General features: G+C 43.2%; 1 protein-coding gene across 1 annotated transcript in view; it reads left to right on the top strand.

Annotated features, from left to right (window-relative positions):
* The window catches only part of RASGRP4 (RAS guanyl releasing protein 4), a 119273-nt gene that overhangs the window by 29173 nt on the left and 65040 nt on the right, over positions 1-25060 (top strand). The window contains exons 2-7 of the mRNA XM_033956455.1: positions 6455-6660; positions 10290-10425; positions 11506-11523; positions 17736-17867; positions 18769-18922; positions 21193-21366. Of these exons, the coding sequence (XP_033812346.1) occupies positions 6455-6660; positions 10290-10425; positions 11506-11523; positions 17736-17867; positions 18769-18922; positions 21193-21366 (820 nt within the window). The remainder of the gene's footprint in view (positions 1-6454; positions 6661-10289; positions 10426-11505; positions 11524-17735; positions 17868-18768; positions 18923-21192; positions 21367-25060) is intronic.

The raw sequence follows: 25060 nt of genomic DNA, 5'->3' as shown, positions 1-25060 counted from the left end.
AAGGCCCGAAGCTGGCAACAGCAGTAAATTGTGAATGCTGCTGCCTGAAGAAGTACATGACTCCAGGCCTTGGGTGACAGAAGGAGGAAAGGGAGCAGAGGGGGAGAGACTTGCTGCACCCAACTGGAGGGAGAAAGAAGATGAGGGAGGGAATGAAACGAGATGCCAGGGATTGGAGGGAAGGAGAAAAGTATGCCAGACCAAGGGAAAAGGAAGGGGGAAAGGAAGGAGAAGGTGTCAGAGCATGGAGGGGGAGGGAGATATGGAAGAAAAGGAAAGAAGTGAGATGCCAGAGAATCAGGGAAGGGAAGATACCAGACTGTTGGGTGTGAAGGAAAGAAAGGAGAAGAGAGACTTGCCAGAGCATAGGGAACGGGGTGTTGACAGAGAGAGAAAAATGGAGAGGTGGCAGAGCTGAAATCAATCATGTTCAAAGGAGAAGAGAAGGGGCACAGGATAGACAGTTTATTGAAGGAGCATAAAAAGAGGGAAGATGCCATATGGAATGGGGAGAGGGCGGTCAGTGGATGGAAGGGGCTGATGCATGGAAGAGCGGACAGATGCTGGCTAGAAAGAAGAGTGAAGACAAGATGATTAAAGCAGAAACGACAAAAGGTAGAAAAATTTTTTTTTGTTACTTTACGTAGAATCAAATAGTATTGTACCTATTGATTAAAGTTTATAAATAGGAAATGGAAATAAGGCAGTTTTTTGGGGACTAAACCCCTTTCCTCAGGTCAGGACAGGATACCATAACAGCAGGGGTGCCCAAATGGTCGAGCGCGATCAACCAGTAGATCGCAAAGGCAATGTAAGTCGATCGAGTTGCCTTGGCAATCTTTTTCTTCCTGCCTTCCTGAGCCAGGCCAGGCACGTACAAGCACCGGACTCACAAGACTTCACCTCCGACATCAATTCTGATGTCAGAGAGGAAGTTCTGGGCCAGCCAATCGCTGCCTGGCTGGCTTGGAACTTCCTCTCTGACGTAAGAATTGACATCAGAGGTGAACTCTTGTGAGTCTGGCGCTTGTACATTCCTGGTCTGGCTCGTGGAAGCAGGGAGAAATCGGCATGGTGGCTTAGGGGGTAGGGAAAGAATCGGGGAAGTGGAGAAATTGGCGCGATGGCTTGGGGGAGCAGGGGGAGAGAGAAAGAAAGAGAGACAGAAAGAAAAGGGGAGGGGCAGAAAGAAAAAATATTGGATTTATAGTCAGAAGAAGGAAGTGCAAACAGAGACTCATGAAATCACCAGACAAAAAGGTAGGAAAAATGATTTTATTTTCAGTTTAGTGATCAAAATGTGTCTGTTTTAAGAATTTATATCTGCTGTCTATATTTTGCACTATGGCCCCCTTTTACTAAACCGTAATAGCATTTTTTAGTGCAGGGAGCCTATGAGCATCGAGAGCAGCGCAGGGCATTCAGTGCATCTCCCTGCTCTAAAAACCAGTATTGCGATTTAGTAAAAAGGGAGGGGATATATTTGTCTATTTTTGTATAGTTGTTCCTGAGGTGACATTGCATAGAATCGCCTGCCTTGACCTCTTTGAAAACCCGCGGAATATAAATGATAATTAACATTTTCTCTGCGTACAGTGTGCTTTGTGTTTTTTTAAAAATTTTATTGTTGGTAGATCATTTTGACTTGGTCATTTTAAAAGTAGCTCGCAAGCCCAAAAAGTGTGGGCACTCCTGCTGTAGAGCCATTTCTTGTATGACTGGATGAGCTATATTTATCTTTTTTTTTAGTTGTTTAAATTCATGGAGAAATAAATGGCTAGATTGAACCTAATGACTTCATTAATGCCTTTCCCTTTTTTAAACCTCTATACCATTTGAAAGAGGGCAAATACTTCTTAAATTTAGTAAAAATATTCTGGCACAAGTGTCAAACCTTAAAAAAGGAAGTCATATTGAGCATTGGAAAATAATAATAATAATTAACTAATAAAAATAGTATACATTTAGGGCTTCTTTTACTAAGTTATGATAGTGGTTTTAGTGTGCGCTTATCGAGCGGAGGAATTGCCATGCCATGCGCGCTAGATGCTAACGCCAGCATTGAGTTGGCGCTAGTTTTCCCACGTAGCGCAGGGGTTTGTGCACGCTAAAATGCTAGCACATCTTAGTAAAAGAGGGGGTTAATTTTCCCCACCACCAAATTTCCCCATTCCGCCCCACCCGGCTACTTTTTCATGCCCCCCGGCTGGAAAAAATTTCTGGGGAGAACACTGGTAAGTTTTAATTTTTGAGAACTTCTGGCAAGATGAGATCTATGAACATTCTAGTCTAAAGAAATCAAAGTGGCAAAAATGCCAAATAAGATCTTAAATGCAATACAAATGCACTTAAATTGAATTCTGAAATACACTGGAAGCCAATGTAATTCCTTGAGCAGAGGGGTTACGCAATCGAATTTACTCTTACCGAAAATAAGTTTAGCTGCAGTGTTCTGTATTAATTGAAGTCTCTGCAGACTGACCTTTGAAAGACCCAAATACACTGAATTGCAGTACTCTAACCTTGACAAAATGATTGCTTGAACCAATACAAAGGAAACATAAAGAAGGTGCTTCTCCATACACAGAGGGGTTGGAAAGAATTCCATGAACCTTGCATTGCATGCTTTCCCCTCTTTTTTTTTTTTATTCGGCTTTGGTGCTGGGTTTGGCAAAGAACTTCAACTTTCCTGACACTTTGCAGCCTTCAGGAGACTTCCAAAAGCACAACATAGGGTCAGGATATCTTTACCATTATCTTTGTAAGCATTTCCATACCACTTAAATGACTGTAAGTAGAAAATTCAAAGCAGTTTACAATGAACAATAAAAGTTACAATAACCTTAGGTAGGGTTACCATATTTTAGTCCGGAAAACCCCGGACACGTGACCCTGCCCTATCCTGCCTCCAGCCCCACCCCATTGCACCCCAGCCATGCCATGTTCCCCCTCCACCCCTGCCCCCCAGCCTTGCCCCCACAAAGCCTCCTCTCTTCCCTGGCAAGCTCTGGCTGCGTCTGGAGGGCCTGGAGCATGCGCGGATGCATGTGACTTCATCCGCGCATGCTCAGAGGCCCGCAGATGCAGCCAGAGCTTGTCGAGGCTTTCCAAAACCCAGGCAGACTGCAGGGTTTTGGAAAGTCCATCCGGGAGCCCGGACAGAAAGAGGACAAGTCTGGGTTTTCCCTGACGTCTGGTAACCCTAACCTTAAGATATGGAGGAACTTTTAACAATCTGCACCCGGGCCTCTTCCAAAGCTAGTTCCCCAAGTCTTGAAAGGCTCCTTAGCAGTTTATGATCATGCCCAAACACCAACTGGGGAGAAATCAGATACTGTCACATTCTCACTGATATTGATGGGGTTGCCATGTTACTGGAACGGACACGCATCATGGCTACTGATTTTCTGGGGATTATTTGTCTAGCCCTTGGGACTCTGTCACTTTCAGGAACTGATGATATAAAGGGTAGAAGCTGAAATGAGTCTCTTTGTGTATCAAGTGTCGGTGGGATTTCCCCACAAATGAGAAATGTGGTTAAATATAAACATAGATTTAATCATTTCTTTAACAGGTGCATGCATGTCTGTTTTCATTTTTTGGCTCACTTCTCTCATTTTTAAAGCAGAGCAGCTCTGGGAAATGATAGTACAGTGGTCTCAAACTGAAACCCTTTGCAGGGCCACATTTTGGATGTGTAGGTACTTGGAGGGCCTCAGAAAAAATAGTTAATGTCCTATTAAAGAAATGCCAATTTTGCATGAGGTAAAACTCTTTATAGTTTATAAATCTTTCTTTTTGGCTAAGTCTTAATAATAATATTGTCATTTATAGCTAAAGAGACATACGATCAAGATACTGTTTTATTTTACTTTTGTGATTATGATAACCATACCAAGGGCCTCAAAATAGAACCTGGCGGGACGCATGTGGCTCCCGGGCCACGAGTTTGAGACCACTACAAAAGATTCTTGGACAGAACTCTGGCCTTCCAGGCAGGCAAATGGAATGATTGGCTTAGTAACGTTTTCACGCTCTCATCATCCTACTTCAATTTTAGAAAACTGGTAAAAATGAGCTTGTACAATCGATTTGTTAACTAAGAATCCACTCAGCTCTGCTTACTCAACCAGTAACCCTAATGAACTTTATAGCTTTCATATTCCTTCATTATGTACGATTGTATTGCTGTCTTTGATTGTAACCTCTTCGCTGACTTCGCTGACTTTGATTGTAACCTCTTCGCTGACTTTGACTGTAACCTCTTGCGCTTCTTGCTGTAAACCGCCTCGAACTTCTACGGCTTTGGTGGTATATAAGAATAAAATTATTATTGTTAATATCAAATAACTCCTGCATGGTTCTGCTAGGATATATAAGAGTAGGGATACCAGATATCCAGGAAAATCCAGACAAGTCCTCTTTTTAGAGGACTGTCTGGGTGCCCAGATGGATATGTAAAACCTGTCAGTTTGTCCGGGTTTTGGAAGGCCTCGTGCTTGGGGCCGCGTCTGGAGGGCCTTTGAGCATGCGCAGATGCGACATGACGATGTCACTTGCACGCAGCCCGGACTCGGGGAAGAAGAAATGAGGGAGCGAGGCTAGAGCAGAACGGGATGGGGCTGGGGGGGGGGGGGGTGGAATGGGGTGGGATCACGTGTCCTCTTTTTTTCCATTACAAAATCTGGCAACCCTACATAAGAGTGAATTGAAATCTATGAAGGCAAAAGGCATGATTGGGAGAATAATGCAATAAATACAATGCAATAAATCAATTTCTAGACCGCATAACCAGGTAGTTCAATGCGGTTTATAAAAGACTAGTAATACGTACAGGATGAAATAGTTAAAGAATTAGGGCTCCTTTTACAAAGGTGCGCTAGCGGTTTAACGTGCTTAATACCGCGCACTAAACCGCCGGCCGCGCTAGCCCTACTGCCTCCTCTTGAGCAGGCGGTAGTTTTTAGGCCAGCGCGGGGGTTAACGCGTGATGAAAAGTCACACGCGTTAACCCCGCTAGCGCGCTTGATAAAAGGAGCCCTTAGTTGCCCGTGAATTTTTTGAAAAGATGAGTTTTCAGCCGCTTTCTCAATTGAAGATAAGAGTAAGAGGTTAGGAACCGACTCTTAAAGTCACTACGGTGCAATGCAACTTGAAAAGAAAATTGTCGCTCGTGAAATTTTTTTGTACTTGCATTCACTAACTGTGAGTTTTTCTTGGATTTTTCTGAATTGAAAAGACAAATGAATCGGTCAAATGTTGTGGAGCTTGACCAGTAGCGACTTTATAATAAAAACAGCCCAGCTTAAATACAATACGCGCCTCCACCGGGAGCCAATGCAGCTCTCGGTACAGTGGAGTAACATGGTAATATTTCCTTTGATTATATACAAGTTTAATTGCTGTGTTCTGAATAATTCACATTCTTAGGATGTTTTTCTTAGTTCCTGCAAGATACACCTGTTCCTAAAGTATCTAGACAACTGATCCTCTCTTCCCTTTCCCCTCTATAGCGATTAACTTGTTCTATTGATCACTCTCTCCTCAAAAATGTCCTATTAACCCTCTTTCTTCCTCCCCTCTTAAAGTCAATCAATTTGTACCTTTGCTTAATCTTTGTAAACCGCATAGAACTTCACGGTATTGCGGTATATAAGCTGTTATTATTATTATTATTATATACTATGTTGCAGTACTGTTTCCCCGCATATAGGCCGACCCAGTGTATAGGCCGCAAAAAATGCCTACACATGTTTTAAAACTCTTAGACAAGCTGCCCTATGTTACAAGCCGTGGCTTATCTAAGAGTTTTAAAACCACATAGGGGCAGCCTATACATCCTTCACCCTCTGTATACATCCCTCCCCCACCCCAATAAATATCGTACCTCCGCTAGCTGCCTCCTGTCTCCTGCAATGTCACAGTTGCGGTGCAGGGCGGTTGCGATCTTTTCAGCGTCCAGCCGCCACCACGCTGCTTCCTCAATGCCTGCATCAGTTCTCGCAAGAAAGTAAAATTCAGGACTCTCATATGGCACACCCGGAACCTCTTTGGGGCACACCAATGTGCTGTGGCACACAGTTTGACAGATACTGGTCTAAAACATAGAATCCAGTACAGTTGTATGGCTCAGTTTTTATATCCTTAAGAAGCAAAAGACTTTAGTGTCTATAAATATGCTACGGAAGTGGGGCCTGGTCTGACTGCTAGTGACCAGCACATGGCCTGTAAACCATTTTGCTAACAAGCTATTCCTATGCTACTGCCAGCTTTATCAACAGTGGGGAGAACAGGGTGGGCAAGGTAAAGTGAACAAAGAGATAAGAAACTTGCATAGGCCAGGATTAGAGGTAGAAGAACAAACTGACTTATCTAGACTCACAAAAAAAGTGAAACTGACAACATAATTGAAAGCGTGGTCCCCATGTGCTTACTTTGGTGTCCTCTCTTTCAGAAAACTGCGTCAGGAATGGCCCAGCCCCGTTCTGAACCACCCAGGGGCTGGAAGAAGTGGCAAAGTGAACAGAAGACAGAGTCGACGGAGGATGACCTGCCCCAGCTCTGCAGAGATCAACAAAGTCATGGCATCCATAGCCATGGGGCAGCTGACGAAGGGCTGCAGTATGGAGGAACTCCTGGAAAAATGCATCCAGTCCTTTGGTGAGATTACCGAGTGCTTTGTTTCTTATTTATGCGATGCACTGTGGGATAGATTCAGAGTGTGCCAAAATTAGGAGTAACATAGAAACATAGAGTATGACGGCAGAAAAGGGCCGACGGCTCAACAAGTCTGCCCACTCAAGAACCCTCCCTCCTTCGAGAATCCATCTTTTAAGCATTCCTCTGGAGCGACCCCACCTGTCTGTCCCATCGTCCCTTGAAGTCGAGCGTGGTACTGGCCTCGACTACCTGACGTGGAGGGCCATTCCATCGATCAATTACCCTTTCGGTGAAGAAATACTTCCTGGTGTCCCCATGAAATCTTCCCCCCCTGAGTTTTACATTGCATTACATTACATTAGTGACTTCTATTCCACCTGTACCTTGCAGTTCTAGGTGGATTACAAAAGGGCTGACTGGACATTTCCAGGAACGTTACAATTTACAAATGGGGTAAAATAGCTGGATAATTCCAGGAACATTACAATTATTTTTGGTTACAAATGAGATAGGATAGCTGGATTATTTCCATAGCACTTGCGAATTAGATAGTAAGATGATTGAACATTTCTAGGCAATTTCAAATTAGATAACAGTTAAGATAGCTGTACATTTCTAGGAGCATTACATTTTAGGGAACTGAATTCTTGGTAGATATTTTGAACTGTATTCTTGGTTGATAATTTCAGGAGGAAAAGATTACCAAAGGAGTGGAGGCTTTGAGAGGGGAATTTTACCAGGGAGGAGAGGAAAGAGGGGGAGAGTTAAGGTATCTGGATAAATTTTTTGAATAACAGTGTTTTGATTTCTTTTCGAAATGTTTTGAGGTTGCTTGTAGTTGTCAGCAGGTTGGAAATGGAGTGGTCGATTTTCGCTGCTTGCGTTGCAAGGAGGTTGTCAAACATTTTCTTGCGTTGAGTACCTTTGAGTGGAGGGTAGGCAAATGGGGTCAGAATTCTTCTTTGTCTAGTGGTGAGGATTTGATTTAGGTGGTTGTTTAGGTAGGAGGGGGCAGAGATGTTTAATTCTTTGAATAATAGGCAATAAAATTTGAATTGAATTTGTGCTTGAATTGGTAACCAGTGAGAGTCTATGTAGGCAGAGGTGATGTGGTCATATTTTCTCAGGGAGTAGATCAGTCTGAGAGCAGTGTTTTGTATAGTCTGAAGCTGTTTTAGCATGTTGGCAGGGCATGGCAGATAGAGGGAGTTGCAGTAATCCAGTAGATCTAGGACTAGGGATTGGACAATGAGCCTGTATTGCTCTATGTCAAATAATTTTCTTATTTTACGTAGATTTCTCATAATCAAGTGCCCTCTGTGCCCGGCTACTTTGGGCCACATGTTTTGGGCGTGCCCATTGGTGCGGACCTTTTGGACGCAAGTGTGGGCTTTTTTGTCCTCCCTAAGTCCTTCGTTGCCTGCTTGTACCCCGACTATTGTTCTTTTTTATGATGGAGATGATCTTAGCTCCTGCTCTACTGGGCATAGGCTGTTGGTTTTCAAGGCTCTCCTTTTGGCTAAGAAAGTTATTTTGGTTTCTTGGCGGGCACATACTGCTCCTTCTTTTTCCCAGTGGAAGTTGTTCCTCTATGATTTGGCCCTTCTAGAATGCCAAGCAGCGGGGGTGCGAGTGGAGAGCCTTTGGACCAAGTTTCAAGATGTTTGGGAAGTGTATTGGCTATCTCTTCTCCATAGGGCGAGGAGTCTCCTATTGAATTCTTGTCCTCCGAAGCTAAACGCAGTGGGTTAGGCACTGAGTCTTTTTATGCCCACTCACGTATTGTGGGATTTTTCTCTCTCCTGTATTTTTTGTTTTCCTTTTCTCTCTTTCCTCTGCTTCTGTTGGGGAGCTCCACCTCCTACTATTTGTTTCTACTTTTTGTTTTTTGGAGAGCAACCGTATCTTGTCTTGTATCTTTCTGCACTTTCTTAGATTCCTTTGGCTGCCACACAGGTGTGGGTGGGTAGGTGGGGGGGGGGGGGGTTGGATTCTTGGGTTCTAGCCTATTTTTGGTGTTCTATGGTTGAGATGTTTCTTTTTGGGGAGGGGTTTGTTGGGGGCTTTTATAACCTAAAGTATTAGGCTTATACTGACCTTTTACACTCCGTATTTTGCTGTATTCTTGATTTGTATTATTAGCCTGCCTTGGTTGTGCGGGTGTTCCTGATATGGGGGGGGGGGGGTGATTTTGTTATTTCTTGTTTCTGTATGCTGTTGGTTTTGCCTAATAAAGAAATATTATACATCAAAAAAAGCAGGTATAGCAGAGACAAATTTGTGTCATAGAGTAGAGACTGATCCAGCATTTCATTGTATGTGATTGTCCAGAGACCTTTGATTACTGGGAAAAAGTGAGTCTCTTTCTTTTGTTATTAGAAATTACAGATTATTATAGTTATTCACCAGTTAAAATATGTTTTGCGAGGTGTACATCCACATGATCTTTACTGTTGTATCTATGAAAGTATTACTGAGTATTGTTATTTGATGTTTGTATTGTATGTTTCTTTATAATCTTTTATATATACACTTGATTCAAGTATGCCAGTCTCACAGTGAGAGGGTCGGTGGGGTTCTACTGCACAGGGGGATGGGAGGGCGGGATAGAAAGATGCTGCATAAGGGGATGGGTGAGAGGGGGAGGAAAGATGCTGCATATGGGGTGGGGGAGAAAGAAAGAGGAAGAAATTCCTAGATTTAAAAGTACAAATGTATCCGAATCTATCTAGGGACACCCAAAGACGTCGAAAGGAATTTCTTTTATTAAAACCTTGGGTTCTTGCATTGGGAGTGACCTTTTTTTCTACGTTACCCATGTAAATGTGTGGTTCATTTTTCCTCACAAAAATATGTCTTCTTTGAAAATAGTCCAATTGACTATTTTCCTTTCATTGTCGCGATTGGAGAAGGATAAAGTTACTAGCCCTAATTAGAATTTATAAGAGGTGACTATTCCAACTAGATATCATCTTGACCAGTCATGTTATCCTTAGTTAATGATTATCCTTCTTTTTGATTAAATCCACTATCTACATTTTGGATCTCATATATTGGGGACTAGAGCAATTATGGGGGGAAAATTTTCTTAAGTATATTGTATGCTTTTGTGTATTGATTTGATCTTATATTGCTATCTGTACAAGTTTATATTTGAAATGTAAATATGAAAATGATAAATAAATAATAAAAAAAAAGAAAGAGGAAGAATTGGGATGGAGGAGAGGAATGGAAAAAAATAAGACATCCCCCGAAAATAAGTCCTAATGAATTTTTGGACCCAAAATTAATATATGACACTGTCATATTTTCGGGGAAACACGGTATTCTATAATTTGCATGCCCAAATTTGCGCACTAGACAGAAATGTGGGCACTCGGCTTTATCTGCACCCCACACAAACATGGGTCGTGATGTGGGCATTGAATAGCTTCTGTTGTATATTGAGCTGTGATGGTCTTGTGTCTTCTGCCGTTTTGGTGTTTTCTATTTCACACGAGGCTTTTCAAAAACCAGGAAGTGGTCAATTGATAGTTTAAATAAAGAAATGAATTCCATCTGCAGTGTGTATATCTGCTCTGCCCTCTCTAGTAAACATGCTGTTCTTATATCTCATATTTCCTCCACAGATCAGGACGGGAACTTGTTTCGGAGTGATCGGATGGTGAATATGATTCTGACAATGTACAGTTGGGTTATCCCTTCATCAGAATTTGCAAACAGACTTCTCCAATTATATCCTTTCTACTTCAACCGCTGCACAAAGTGATAAGCAAAGAAAACTTCACTATTATAAACAGCCTTTGTGGAGAGAAGGGGCGGCGTTTGTATACAAATCAGTCCATGCAGGGTCAGGAGAGGAGTCACTGGGGATCCAACTACACCAGTGGTCTCCAACTCAAACCCTTTGCAGGGCCACATTTTGGATTTGTAGGGACTTGGAGGGCCTCAGAAAAAATAGTTTATGTCTTATTAAAGAAATGACAATTTTGCATGAGGTAAAACTCTTCATAGTTTATAAATCTTTCCTTTTGGCCAAGTCTTAATAATAATATTGTCATTTATAGCTAAAGAGACATATGATCAAGAAACTGTTTTATTTTACTTTTGTGATTAGGATAAACATACCGAGGGCCTCAAAATAGTACCTAGCGGGCCACATGTGGCCCCCGGGCCGCAAGTTTGAGACCACTGAACTATAAGTGCATGCATGGGAGCAAGTGTCCTGGTACACGAGGAAGAACAGACAGCACATGCATGGGAGCATGTGCATGAGGAAGGAGAAGCAGCGCAGGCTTGTGTCTTGGTGCATGAGATAGGAAAGGCTGTGCATGCATGGGAGCACATGCCCTGATGCACGAAGGAGGAGAAGCAGTGCAAGCACAGAAGTACATGCCCTAGCGCAGTGTTTCTCAACTCGGTCCTGGAGTACTCCCTTGCCAGTCAGGTTTTCAGGATATCCACACTGAATATGCATGAAGGAAATTTGCATATAATGGAAGCAGTGTATGCAAATTAACCCCCTCTTCTACAAAGCCGCGCAGCAACAAGCCCGAAGCCCTTTAAATTTCTATGGGCTTCGGGGCCGATACCGCGCGGCAGCCGCTAGCGCAGCTTTGTAGAAGAGGGGGATAAGTTTATGAAAATCTGACTGGCAAGGGGGTACTCCAGGACCGAGTTGAGAAACACTGCGCTAGCACATGAGGCAGGATAGGCTATGAATTAGAGAATGACATTTTTCCCCATCCCCACGAATTTTGTCGCTGTCCCTGACCCATACCTGTATTAACTGCACAAGCCTTTAACACATATGATTTTAAAGTGTTTGTGGCTTGTGCAGATGAGGACAGAGCTTAGGCATTGGTGGAATGAGGCATTATGACATCACAATCAGCTCTAGAATGTTGCTACTTATGATTTTAAAGTGTTTGAGGCTTGTGCAGATGAGGACGGAGCTAAGGTATTGGTGGAATGAGGCATTAGAAACATAGAAGATGACGGCAGATAAGGGCCATAGCACATCAGGTCTTCCCACTCTACTGACCCAACCCCCAAGTCTACTATCCTAGGGATCCCACTCCTGGTGACAGGTTCCCTTGGCTTAACCCTCTAAGGGATCCCACATGGGCATCCCATTTGCTCTTAAATTCTTGCACGCTGTTTGCCTCGATCACCTGCACCGGGAGCTCATTCCAAGGATCAACCACTCTCTTGGTGAATAAATATTTCCTGGTGTTGCAATGAAATTTCCTGCTCTAGAATGTTGCTACTTATGATTTTAAAGTGTTTGAGGCTTGTGCAGATGAGGACGGAGCTTAGGCATTGGTGGAATGAGGCATTATGACATCACAATCAGCTCTAGAATGTTGCTACATATGATTTTAAAGTGTCTGAGGCTTGTGCAGATGAGGACAGAGCTTAGGCATTGGTGGAATGAGGCATTATGACATCACAATCAGCTCTAGAATGTTGCTACTTATGATTTTAAAGTTGAGGCTTGTGCAGATGAGCATGCACAAATGGGGCAGGGGCAGGAAAATAATTTGCCGGGATGGGAAAATGAGTTCTCGTGGGGACGGGGAAAAATTTGTCCCTGTGTCATTCTCTACTGTGCATGAGGAAGGAGAGGCAGCTCAGTAGCTTCATCAGACTCCTCCTTACTACTATATGATCTTTATTGACTCCTAACACAGATAAAAATACTGAAACACTAGCTGTGTTGGGTCCTTGAATAAAAGTTTGACATCTATAACTTATGCTTCCGGATGCTGTTTCATCTGAGGGCCGCTTTATCGCTTTCTTGGCATGAGGAAGGGGAGGCAAAGTATATAAGGGCATATGAGAGAAGGAAGTAGAAACAGAAAACTTACACATCGATACATAAATAAAGGAGTAAATTCTATATATGTCACCGAAAAAATCAGCATGGAAGATAATGTGCTTAGATCTGTTCTATAAACTATGCCCACAACTAGTCATGGTTTATAGAATAAGCATAGTGGCTGGTCCTGCAACTAAAATTTAGGAATGACCATTTGCACCATCTAAACCTGGGTAAATGCCTACGCCTAAATTCTGCATGGATCGGGCATATTCTGTAATAGTGCAGATAATTTTTAGGAAAGTCCTAAACTCGACTGCCCCTCCCATGGCCACACCTACCTTTGAGATCTGTACATTAGAATTTACACAACTACTTTATAGACTATGCATAGACAGTTGTGCGTGTAAATTCTAATTAGTGCCAATTAGATGCCGATAATTGGCATGCTAAACAATTAAGTGACATGTGCAATTTGGCCATGCAACCAAATTTACATGCACAACTTTAGCCGTCATACATACGAGGATTAATTCATAAATCATGGCAACTATTTTGTGTTCTAATCTAATATTTATGAGTCGCTCCATACTTAACTAGGTTCATGGCGACATAAAAATCAATGAGAATCTAATCTAATCTAATCTAATCTAATGCTTAGTTTTATATACCAGATCCTCAATCTGGGAAAGCTTGACTCAGTTTACAGTGGTTAGATAGGATAATAAAAATATAAAACAGTGATTAAATTATACAAATAAACAGTATAGCAGAAATAGAAAAGAAATTAATTACCAAAGTGTTTGATAAACAGAATGGTTTTCAAAGACTTGCAAAAGGATGAAAGAGAACTAAAACTTCGTAGAGAAAGTGGAAGATCATTCCAAAGTTGAGTGAACTTGAAGGGCAGAGATTGACCAAAAGCTCCAATTCTCTTGATAACTTTACTGGATGGACAAGATAGTTTAAATTGTTGATCGCCCCTTGCAAAAGAGAATCTATAAAGATTCCAAGATAGAGGGACTAGCGGAGAGAAAATTCCAAAGATAATTTTGAAAATAACACAGGCACATTTGAACTGGACTCTAAAATACACAGGAAGCCAGTGTAGATTATAAAGTAATGGTGTTACATGATCAAACTTATATTTCCTGAAAATCAATCTGGCAGCAGTGTTCTGGATCAATTGTAATCTAGAAAGACAGTTTTGATGAACACGAAAGTTAAGTGGACAGTAATTAAGAGGGAGAGAATTAGAATGAAGAAAGGATTTAAAGCAGGGGTGTCCAACCTTTTGGCTTCCCTGGGCCGCATTGGCCGAAAAAAATGTTTCTAGGGCCACGCAAACGCTGCAGAAAGACAGAGGAGGGAGCCTGCAAGATGGTAAACACCCGGGGGCAGCAGAGGAAAACACTGCATCGCCCTTAACAAAATACTTCATGGGGCCGCAGGTTGGACACCCCTGATTTAAAGGAAGATATGGGATGACACTAGAGGTACGGATAACATTGAGTGGAGTTATAATGTTCATTGAAGATATCGAGCTTTCTGTCAATTAATGGAATATATTGTCCCGAAGAGGAACGCTTTTATTTTCTTCCAAAACCTAAGGTAGTAGGGTTCTGCTTTGATAGTTGCTGGGAGTCTGATCCAATTCTTTGTGCCAATTTAGGTGATGCGTGTGTTAAATATGCGCTTGTATTTAATTCCTTTTGGTGATTGAAGGATGAGAAGGAGTTTCTCGATGTTTCTGGCTGAAACGGACCAGGAATTGATGAAAAGGTTTATGAGATATTCCGCAGAGCTTGCATATAAGATGTGGGACATTATGCATGATATTGTGAAGCCAGTTTGTGCAGGGATAGGCAACCAGTGAAGGCTTTTGTCATAAGGTGATAAGGTGTCAAATTTTCTTAGTTTGAAGATAAGCCGTATTGCCGTGTTTTGAATTTGTTGTAGTTTGTGGATGAGAGTGGAATTTATGCCTGCAAAGGGTGTGTTGCAGTAGTCTAATTGAGACAGGATCAGCATTTGTGTTAGAATTGTGAAGTGATGCTTGCGGAAGAAAGTTCTGATCAGTCTGACTTTTTTCGTACTGTAGACGATTTCTCTTTTTGTAAGTTGGAGATTTGAGGTTCATAGGAAAGGGTAGAGTCCAATGTGTGACGCCAAGGATTTTGGAAGTTTTATCAATGTCTCTCATAAATGCGCCAACACTGGAAATCTAATATATACATTTGAAAGTATGTGACATGCAGTAGCGTAGTAAGGGAGGTTGGAGGGTAGAGGGCGGTCTGCTCCGGTTGCCATTTTGGTAGGGACGCCAGCACCCCTCCTCTTCTCTGCCCTCTGCTCCTTCCCCCAACGCGCGTGCCTTCACTTCCCCCCCACCTTACCTCTAGCTTTTCGCTGGCAGAGACAGCAATTCCAACTTGCTGCTCATGCCAGCATCGTCTTTTTCTCTCTCTCTGACATCACTTCGGGGTCCTGCGCCTAGGAGGTGAAGTCAGCGGGAGAGTCAACACCGACGCGGGCAGCAAGTTGGTGATGCTGCTTGCTCCTGGAAAGTTAAAGAGGGGGGAAGGGAATGGGCGTGCACAGGAGGGGGGATGAAGAAGAAGCAGGGTGTGTGTGCGGAAAAGAGGGAGATGGAGGGGCACCACTGCCCCGGCTGCCTGTCACCCTGGCTACGCCACTGTTGACATGCACTTCTTAATGTTGCCACCAGAGTGCAGTCATCTCTAGTAGGGTAGAAGCAAAAAAACAAGACATTTGAAATCATTGTTTTATTATGGTATGTAGGCCCTCTTTTACAAAGGAGCGCTAAGCGTTTTAGCGCGCACACTAAATTAACACATGCGCTAGGATAACATGCATGCGTTAGTGTTTAGCGCGTGATTAGTGCGCGCTAATATTTACCGCACACTACAAAGCATAGCACATCTTTGTAAAAGAGGGGGTTAGTGTACAACATGAACAACAAAGTACAAGTGCAATCTGTTTAACTCTTAACATCCTTCAAAGCAGTTTCCCAGATTGTCTTGTGTGTCATCCAGTTCATAAGGGACACACTGTGAATTCCCAGTATTACAAGCCATTTCTTCAGTACCACCTTGTCATGCAGTACGGGAGAAGCATCTAGAACTGTTGCACACAGTGGCATAGTAAAGGGGAGGCGGAACACCCCAGGTGCCATCTTGGTGGGGGTGCCATCACCTCTCAGCACCCCCCCCCCCACGCCATGCCCTCCCTTCCCTGCCCTGTACCTCTGTAAATCTTTGTCGGCACGAGCAGCTTCTCTGGGCTGTTGCTCGCGCCGGCATCGGCTTTTCCTCTGACATCATTTCCTGGCCCCACCACCAGGAAGCAATTTCAGAAGGGAGCCAGGCCAGCGCAAGCAGCAGGCCGGAGAAGCTGCTCACGCTGGTGAAGATTTAAAGAGGTATGGGGGAAGAGAGGGTGTGAGTGTGGTGTGGGGGGGGGGGCAGGGAAGGAGTAGGGGGTGAAGAGAAGGGTGCGGGGAGACACCACTACCCCTGGTGTCTCCTTCCTTTGTTACGCTACTGGTTGCACAATGTCATAATCCTACTTGATAAGAGTTTGAAGGATGTTAGCAGTTGTCCAGTCAAAAGCGCACGAGGCAATCGTGTGCGGACAAACCCGCCCAGACAATCGCTCGCAGGACATCAGCATGCTGGACTTCAACAGTATTTTAAAGCGCTCCGAGGGTGTGTGTGTGGGAGGACCCCCCCATTTTACTTACAAATGTTGGCGCTCCTGTTGGGGTGGGGGAACCCTCCCATTACAGAGGAAACAGTAATTTTTCCCTAAAAAACAGGGGAAAAGGTTGTTTCCTCTGTTGTGGGTTCCCCCATCCCCACCCACCCCCAATGGGAGCGCCAACATTTCTAAGTAAAGTGTGTGTGGAAGGGGGTTCCCCCCCCTTGGACCGCTTTAAAATACTGTTGAAGTCTAGTACACTAATGTTCTGCGCGCAATTGTCTGGGCCAGTTTGTCTGCGCGCGATTGATTCGCGTAGTTTCGTCTATGAGACTTTATTACTTGTCTGTTAATAAAACGATGATTTCAAATGTCATGTTTTTTTTGCTTCTTCCCTACCAGAGACCGCTGCACTCATCTCTCATCCGGTGGCAACATTAAGAAGTACGTCACACACTTTTAAATGTCTATATTAGATTTCCAGTTTTGGCGCATTTTCAAGAGGAAAAAAAAGTAGTTGCCATGACTTATGAATCAACCCTCGTAGAATCTGTTAGGAAAGGGGGCAAAATGCTACAGGCTGAGCACAAATTCTACAAAAGCATCTGGGCACCCAGATTCTCTGTTATACAACAGAGCATAAGTCGGCATTTGCATACCAAAATTTAGGCTCTGTCACTTACGCTGGTGTGAATGCTCCGTTAAAGTTACGAACTATGTTCCCTGCGCACTCACATTCTAGAATACCACTGAGTGTACAAAGGAACATTCACGCTCATAAGAGTGTGAAAATGGTACTTACACTCAGGCATTAGGATCACAGAACAAGGGCAAAGTGTATATCCTTTAACCTTAATCTACATACCAAGAAGCATCTAGGGTAAATCAGTGCCAGAGACGCCTTCAGATCTGCTACTTTGTGAGGTAAACCTCTCTTCCATAATATCCTCTTCTTTCTGCCCTTCTAGAAGTGGCTCAGGACACTGATTACTTCCTTTCTCTATCATGTTTCAGACATTGGAGACTAGCAAATGTTCTTTGTTTCTTTCTTTCCTGTCATTTCTCGTGCCACACACTTCCTCATATTCTGCTTATGTTAGACTCAACTGATGGAAGAACAGTTTACTTGGAAGATTCATGCTCTTACTGAATGCTTTTTTTTTTTGCTCAGGATCTTTATATAAGAAGCACTATCCATATTTATTTACTAAATCTTGATTTTACTCACATTTCCAAGGCATCAATGTGGGTTAAAACCCACGCTATGCATGAAAATGCCTGGTGAAATAGCCAGCTTTTTTTATGGATCCGTTTTTGAACCTGCCCCTTCCACATTCTCTCTGCTGATTATCACACATACTACAATAATCCACCCCAATCTAGGCTCATGCTTTGCTTTTTTTATCTTTTGTCTTTTTCCTTCTCTTTTCCCATCAGATACTGGAAGTCACAGTGACCCAGAGGTAATCTGTTTTAGTTCCTTCTTCCCTCCCACCATCCATCGCTCTCTCTCTCACTGTCCTGATTCTCTCAGGTACTGGATCACTCACTACCCTGAAGAATTCAAAATGGATTCCAAGCTACAGGAGGTAATGGCGGACTTCGGGGAGGTGGTGAAGGGGGAAAGTGAAGACTCGCACTGCAAACTGATCGACACTTCCAACGTGTAAGGATCTACTATTATCCTCCATTGAGTCCCTCCCTGCACTGTCATGTTGTATGGCTAAAGTAGGGTTACCAGATATCTGGGAAAACCCGGACATGTCTTCTCTTTAGAGGACTATCTGGGTGCCCGGATGGACTTTCCAAACCCTGGTAGTTTATCTGGGTTTTCGAATAGGGTTACCAGATTTTACTTTAGTAATATCCGGATCCCTAGACCTGCCCCCAGGCCTGCCCAGTTCCACCCATCCTGCCCCATGTCCGTGGAAATCCAGACATCTGGTAACCCTATTTTGGAAAGCACCGACTTCCAGCTGTGTCTGGAGGGCCTCTAAGCACGCGTGGGTGACGAAGCTTTGTGGGGGTGGGGTTAGGGGCATAACAGGGTGAGACTGGAGGCAGAACAAGGTGGGACTGGTAGCAGAATGGGGCAGAGCCATGTGTCCGGGTTTCTAGAGAATAAAATCCTAGGCTGAAGTGGCCATTGATGGACTCAGCCCATAGTTTCTCAATCCAGTCCTCGGAACACCAGTCTGGTTTTCAAGATACCCACAATGAACATGCATGAGATAAATTTGCATGCACTAATTCCATCACATGCAAATCTCTCTCACACATAGTCATGCAATCTTGAAAACTAGACTGGCTGATGTATTCTGAGCACTGAATTGAGAACCACTGCCATAGGCCAATCTCATGTTGGAATGGATGGTTCTGAAGATTGACCACATTATGTGGAGACAAGGAGAATGTAGATTTTTTATTCATTAACTCCTAAAAAAAAAACTTTACAAGTTTCAGGCTATCTAGGCATATAAGCAACGCTCTGTCCTTCCATCCTGTTTCCATTAGAGAATGATGTCTTCCTCATCTGTCTTCGTATCTCCTCTTTTGTACTCTCACAGTACGCTGCAAGACTGGACGCAGGGATCCACGTATCAGAGCACCCCAAACTTCAACAAGAAGAGGAAAGTATCTCTGCTCTTTGACCACTTGGAGCCCTCAGAACTTGCCAATCATCTCAGCTACCTGGAGTTCAACTCTTTCTGCAAGATCTCAGTAGGCATCTAACATGTCTCCTTCCATTCATTTCAGAGTTGCACATTACCTCCTCTCAATGGAGTAGTAATGGAGCAGGGGGGGGGTTGAGGTGCGGACCAACCTGGGCGCAGTATTGGTGGGGGCACTGGCACCTCTCCACCTTCCTATGCCACGCTTGCGCTCTCCTTTCCCTGCCTCCCCATACCTCTTTAAAATCTTCGCCAGCTCTAAATTAAAAATAAGAAGGCTCACAACGTAAATCTTTTGGAAGAGAGTTCCATAAATTTGGAACAGCAGCAAAAAAAAAAAAAAAAAAAAGCAGAATTATGAATTGACATTAGTCTAACCAAATGAATTGACGATAAGGCCAACTGATTTGAGGTAGAAGAACATAAAGTTCGAGTAGGTTTATATGGAAGAAGCAATTTTGCTAGATAGTCAGGTTGCCCGCTATATAGTACTTTAAATGCTAATGTTAAAGCTTTATGCATTAAACGATATTTAATAAGAAGCTAATGATACTCAAGATAGCCTTTAAGGCCCTGATTCTATAAACAGTGCCTAACTTTTAGGTGCCGTCATAGGCGTTGGAAGGGGGGAGGCCACAGGAGCCATGGCCTCCCCAAAAATTGGCGGTCAGAAGAGTCGGTTATGACTCTACTCCCCCCCCATTCACCCTCCTCCTGGCTGCTGTAATTTTACATATTCGGGCAGCCACCGCGCAGCATCACTGCAGAATGAAGACTTCCGGGGCAGGCCTGCTCATCGTTGTTGCACGGCGGCTGCTGGACGATTTAAAAATTACAGCGACGGGGGAAGTCGGTAGCTGGAGATAGAGGTCATGTCACAGGATCCTGCTGGGGCTAGGGCGGAGCCTTTTGGGCCCCACCGAAACCAAAAAGCATTCCACTGCCCATGCGTGCTGTTGAGCGCAGTTGTCAAGCATCCACCAGGCACTGTTTATAGACTCGCGCCTAAGCAGTCTTAGGCATCGCTAGGCATTGAAACCTTAAGCGTACTCCATTTATGCCAGGTGTTTTTTTTGGCCTAAATAAGTGCACCTTAGTCATACCACGCTCGCTATCTGTTAGGCACCTCAGTGTAGAAACCTACCTTGAAGTGGTAAGCGCCCACCAGCTAATTACGTTAAAAAAATTTTTTTAAAAAAATTACTTTTTAATGGCGCTCATCAATTTAACAGCACCAATTAAACCACATTGAATAATTAAGTTAGGTGCCTAAATCGGCGAGGCATGCTGATTTAAGCACCTAACTTCAGGCATTTTTATAGAATCTGGGCCTAAGGGGAAAGTGAGGTGCAGTGGTTAAAGCTACAGCCTCAGCCCCTTGAGGTTGTGGGTTCAAATCCATGCTGCTCCTTGTGACCTTGGGCAAGTCATTTAATTCCCCCATTGCCCCAGGTACATTAGATCGATTGTGAGCCCACTGGGACAGACAGGGAAAATTGCTTGAGTACCTGAATAAATTCATGTAAACTGTTCTGAGCTCCCCTGGAAGAACAGTATAGAAAACTGAATAAATGAATAGTGTGAAGAGTTTCAGCTTCTGATAACCAGAGCTGGTATTGTGACATCACAATGCTTCATTCTACCAATGCCTAAGAGCCAACCTCATCAGTGATGTCACAATGGCTTGATTGTCCTATACTTGGCTCATTTCTGCTACATTTTGATTTCTAGAGTCGCACAGTGGTTAAAGCTACAGCCTCAGCCCCTTGAGGTTGTGGGTTCAAATCCATGCTGCTCCTTGTGACCTTGGGCAAGTCATTTAATTCCCCCATTGCCCCAGGTACATTAGATCGATTGTGAGCCCACTGGGATAGACAGGGAAAAATGCTTGAGTACCTGAATAAATTCATGTAAACTGTTTTGAGCTCCCCTGGGAGAATAAATAAATTTAACCAGGCAATGGAGGGTTGGTTGAGTGACTTGCTCAGGGTCACAAGGAGAAGTGCAGGGTTTAAACCCATAGGGTGCTGAGGCTTTACTCTAACTACTAAGTCACATTCTCCTCAGTGGGGTTCAAACTGGTCTTTGACTCAGTCCTAGTTTCTGTACTAAAAAGGCAGAGTTGGGAAATTACACAAGGTCTCCTCCTTTCACATTTAAAATTTTCTCACTTCAGTGCTTCTGCATGCTCCCCCCTCCCCCAAGTCTTTCAGCCAAGAGAAGCCCTAAATATGAGGTTTAGCAACTGGGTATGACCCAATGATCTCAAGGGACAGATTACCATCTTGATAGTCTACTAAGAGTCTGTGTCTCTGACAGCATTTAGATTACAGGAGCTATGTACAGCAGAGTTCAGTGCGAGAACACCCAGGACTGGAGCACGCAGTGACCCTCTGCAACAGTGTCTCCCAGTGGGTGCAGGTGATGATTCTAAACCGGCCCACACCGCAGCTGAGAGCTGAGGTCTTCACCAAGTTCATCCACGTCACGCAGGTAAGAACCCTAGGCATATCTCAGGAGGGACATCAATAGAGGAAGTCAACTGCCCAGCGTTAGAACAGCTATGCCCGCAGTTTAAGGTAGCAATTGGCCATTTTTCTGCTCTGCTCTGGCAAAGACTGCATCCAGTTGAGTGCAACTTAATAGGATGTTATTGCACATGTTCTAAAATGATCCCCTCAAGGAAGTTAGAAAGGTAGAATTTCACAAAGCTGCAATGCAGCATATAAACAAGAAATACAAACTAAATATACCTACTCTTTAGGTCCTGTGTTTTCACTAGACTTCCACTTACATTCATTCATAGGTTGGTACTGATTTATAGCATTGATGTCAGATGCCATAGTACTCTCTTGCCCTATCGGAACACAGGAAAAATTTAAAGGGAAAGACCTTTCCTAACTGAAATTTTTTAAATCAAGATTAGAAGAAATAATTCCAATCAATTATTGATGTTTGAGCCCTGGGCCTTCAACAATCCTAAACAGAAAACCCATTGAAGCTCACCTTATTAATATTCTGCATCGGTCTCCTCCATGTCTGGATGGCAGGACTCTCTGTAGAGCAGGGGTGTCAAAGTCTCTCCTCGAGGGCCACAATCCGGTCGGGTTTTCAGGATTTCCCCAATGAATATGCATGAGATCTATTAACATACAATGAAAGCAGTGCATGCAAATAGATCTCATGCATATTCATTGGGGATATCCTGAAAACCCAACTGGATTGCGGCCCTCAAGGAGGGACTTTGACACCCCTGCTGTAGAGCTAGATCATGTAGGGAATTAAACTCGTGAGCACCTTCATTACAATGCATTGCAAAAGATGTCAACTTATGAGTTTTAATGTTACTTTTATGCTCCAGCATCCGAACATTTAGCTTCTTAGTCGTTTGACCATATACTTTATTGCAGGAACAGACTATACAATAGATTACAAAATTGGTTTGACATTTTGTAGTATTCTTCAAAAATGATTGACTCTGAGATTGAGGGTCAATAAACACAGAGGTCTCCATAGTGATCTCACAAATAGGACAATGTTCACAAGTCAAATGTCCAGGAGTGTTACTGACATCATTTTCAGTCATTATCGGTAATTCTGATGGGCATAATAGTTCCATGGTATATGTGAACCACACGTTTTTGTTGGCAAACTCAGGTAAAGACGTAATTATATGCCAATATTACGACATGTTCATTGATAGAGGATATCAATGTGCAGTTCCTTCTCGCTATTATTATTATTATTATTACAGAGACACTACTAGGCTCCCTTATGGATACCGTAAGACAACACCTTAGTACAGGGAAAAAAATGCTTCTCATACAACTGGACCTAACTGCGGCATTCGACTTAGTGGATCACAACATCCTTCTACAGATCTTAGACGCAATAGGCATCTCAGAGAAAGTATACTCTTGGTTTGAAGGATTCCTAAAACTCAGAACCTACAGTGTAAAATAAAACAAAGAAAAGTCAGAATCCTGGTCAAACCCCTGCGGCGTACCACAAGGATCTCCACTATCCCCTACCCTCTTCAATCTCTTCACCGCTTCTCTAGGAACGCATCTGGACAACCTGGGCATAACCACCTATAGTTATGCTGATGACATCACCATCCTCATCCCATACGATCATTCTACACCTACCATGGCAGACAAACTTCACCAAACACTTGAAACAGTCACAACCTGGATGAAAAACCACAAACTTAAACTCAACCAAGACAAAACCAAATTCATCCTTCTCGAAAATGACAAGGTCCAAACCACAACCAACTTAGAGATAAACGCAATCAAGTATCCCATCCAAACCACCATAAAACTGCTTGGCATGACCATAGACAGATGCTGCACTATGCAACCGCAAATAAATAAAACAATTCAGAAATCATTCGCAATCATGAGAAATCTGAGACAAGTCCGAAAATTCTTTGAAAGAACACAATTCCAACTCATAGTACAATCCCTAATACTAGGTATATTGGACTACTGTAACATCCTCCTCCTTCCTTGCCCTGCAACCACAATTAGACAACTCCAAACAATCCAAAACACAGCTTTGAGACTCATCTACTCATTGAGAAAACATGACCACATCACTGAAGCCTTCATCAACTCACATTGGCTTCCAATCCAAGAAAGAATCCAATTCAAATTCTACTGCATATTATTTAAAACCCTACACGGAGACAGCCCCTCATACTTGAACAATCGCGTCATCCAAGCACCCACTACCAGACATAGAAAAACGCACTCCCCATTCATACCACCCCCAATCAAGGATGTAAAAAGGACAAAACTACACGACGGCCTCCTAGCCACTCAAGCCGCAAGGCTGGACAACCAGATCTCCAACCTTCTGATGACCACCCCAGACTATAGGACGTTCAGAAAAGAAATAAAAACCACACTTTTCAAGAAATTCCTGAAGCAGCAATAACATCACGACCTCTTTATAACTCTAAAACTGACATCTGATCTACCCATCACTGCACTAATAATAACAAAAGAACCTCCACTATGACCACCTATTAATTCTTTTACAAACCACCTCACCCTCAACAACCCGTTAAATGTTTAAAAGATCTACAACTTACCTCTCTAGCTAATCATTGTAACTCTGTTTTTTATTTAAATTAACCTTTTGTAATCCGCCTTGAACTGCAAGGTAATGGCGGAATAGAAATCCCTAATGTAATGTAATGTAATGTAATGTAATTATTCTTATTCAAAGACTATCATAAAAAATGACTACCGTTGAGCAAAATTTAACTACAGAAATGTGTTACCATCTGTAAACACAAGAAGAAGTGATAGCAATGATGTTTTAACATGTGTTCTGAAGCACACTGTTATGGCTTCAAAGACAGGTGTGTGGCACCTGGATAAGGACCATTGCTGAGATATCTAAAGCACATTGAGAAGGGGTATAAGATAAGGGAAATAAATCCCTAGGTAGCTGAATGAATGCTCATGGTGCTTTAGAAACATGATGGCAGATAAAGGCCAAATGGCCCATCCATTCTGCCTATCCGCAGCATCCACTATCACCTTCTCTCCCTAAGAGATCCCACATGCTTGTCCCACACTTTCTTGAATTCAGACATACTACCTCTAACGGGAGAATATTCCACACATCTACCACCCTTTCTGTAAAAAAGTACTTCCTTAGATTACTCCTGAGCTTATCACCTTTTAACTATGCCCTCTTATTCCAGAGCTTTCTTTCAAATGAAAGAGACTCACCTCATGCACATTTATGCCACATATATATTTAAACATCTCTGTCATCTCCCCTTTCCTGCCTGTCCTCCCAAGTATACATATTGAGATCTTTAAGTTTGTCTATGCCTTATGGCAAAGACCATTGACCATTTTAGTAGCCTTCCTGTTTATATCTTTTTGAAGGTGCATCTTCAGAATCTAATATAATAAAATGGTAGGACGCGCATGCGCACTAAAAAAATTGTGTTCCCTGGTCCCGTCGCGGAAACACGAGTGCGCATGCGCGCCTACTATGTCACCACAGCCTGCTCTCCACCTCGCGCTGCTACAGGCCCCACACTCGCAACTCACACATCCGCTGCAGCCTAGCAACTCCGACCACAACCTTCCCCCCTCAACCGCCTAGGAGCTGCGGCGGGGGCTTTCAGAACAGAATATGATTACCATCTTTCTTTAGGCAG

The sequence above is a fragment of the Geotrypetes seraphini genome, chromosome 8 (genome assembly GCF_902459505.1).
Source record: "Geotrypetes seraphini chromosome 8, aGeoSer1.1, whole genome shotgun sequence".
Taxonomy (NCBI): Eukaryota; Metazoa; Chordata; class Amphibia; order Gymnophiona; family Dermophiidae; genus Geotrypetes; species Geotrypetes seraphini.
The sequence above is the reverse complement of the archived record's forward strand: the minus strand, read 5'-3'. Positions and strand labels throughout refer to the sequence as shown.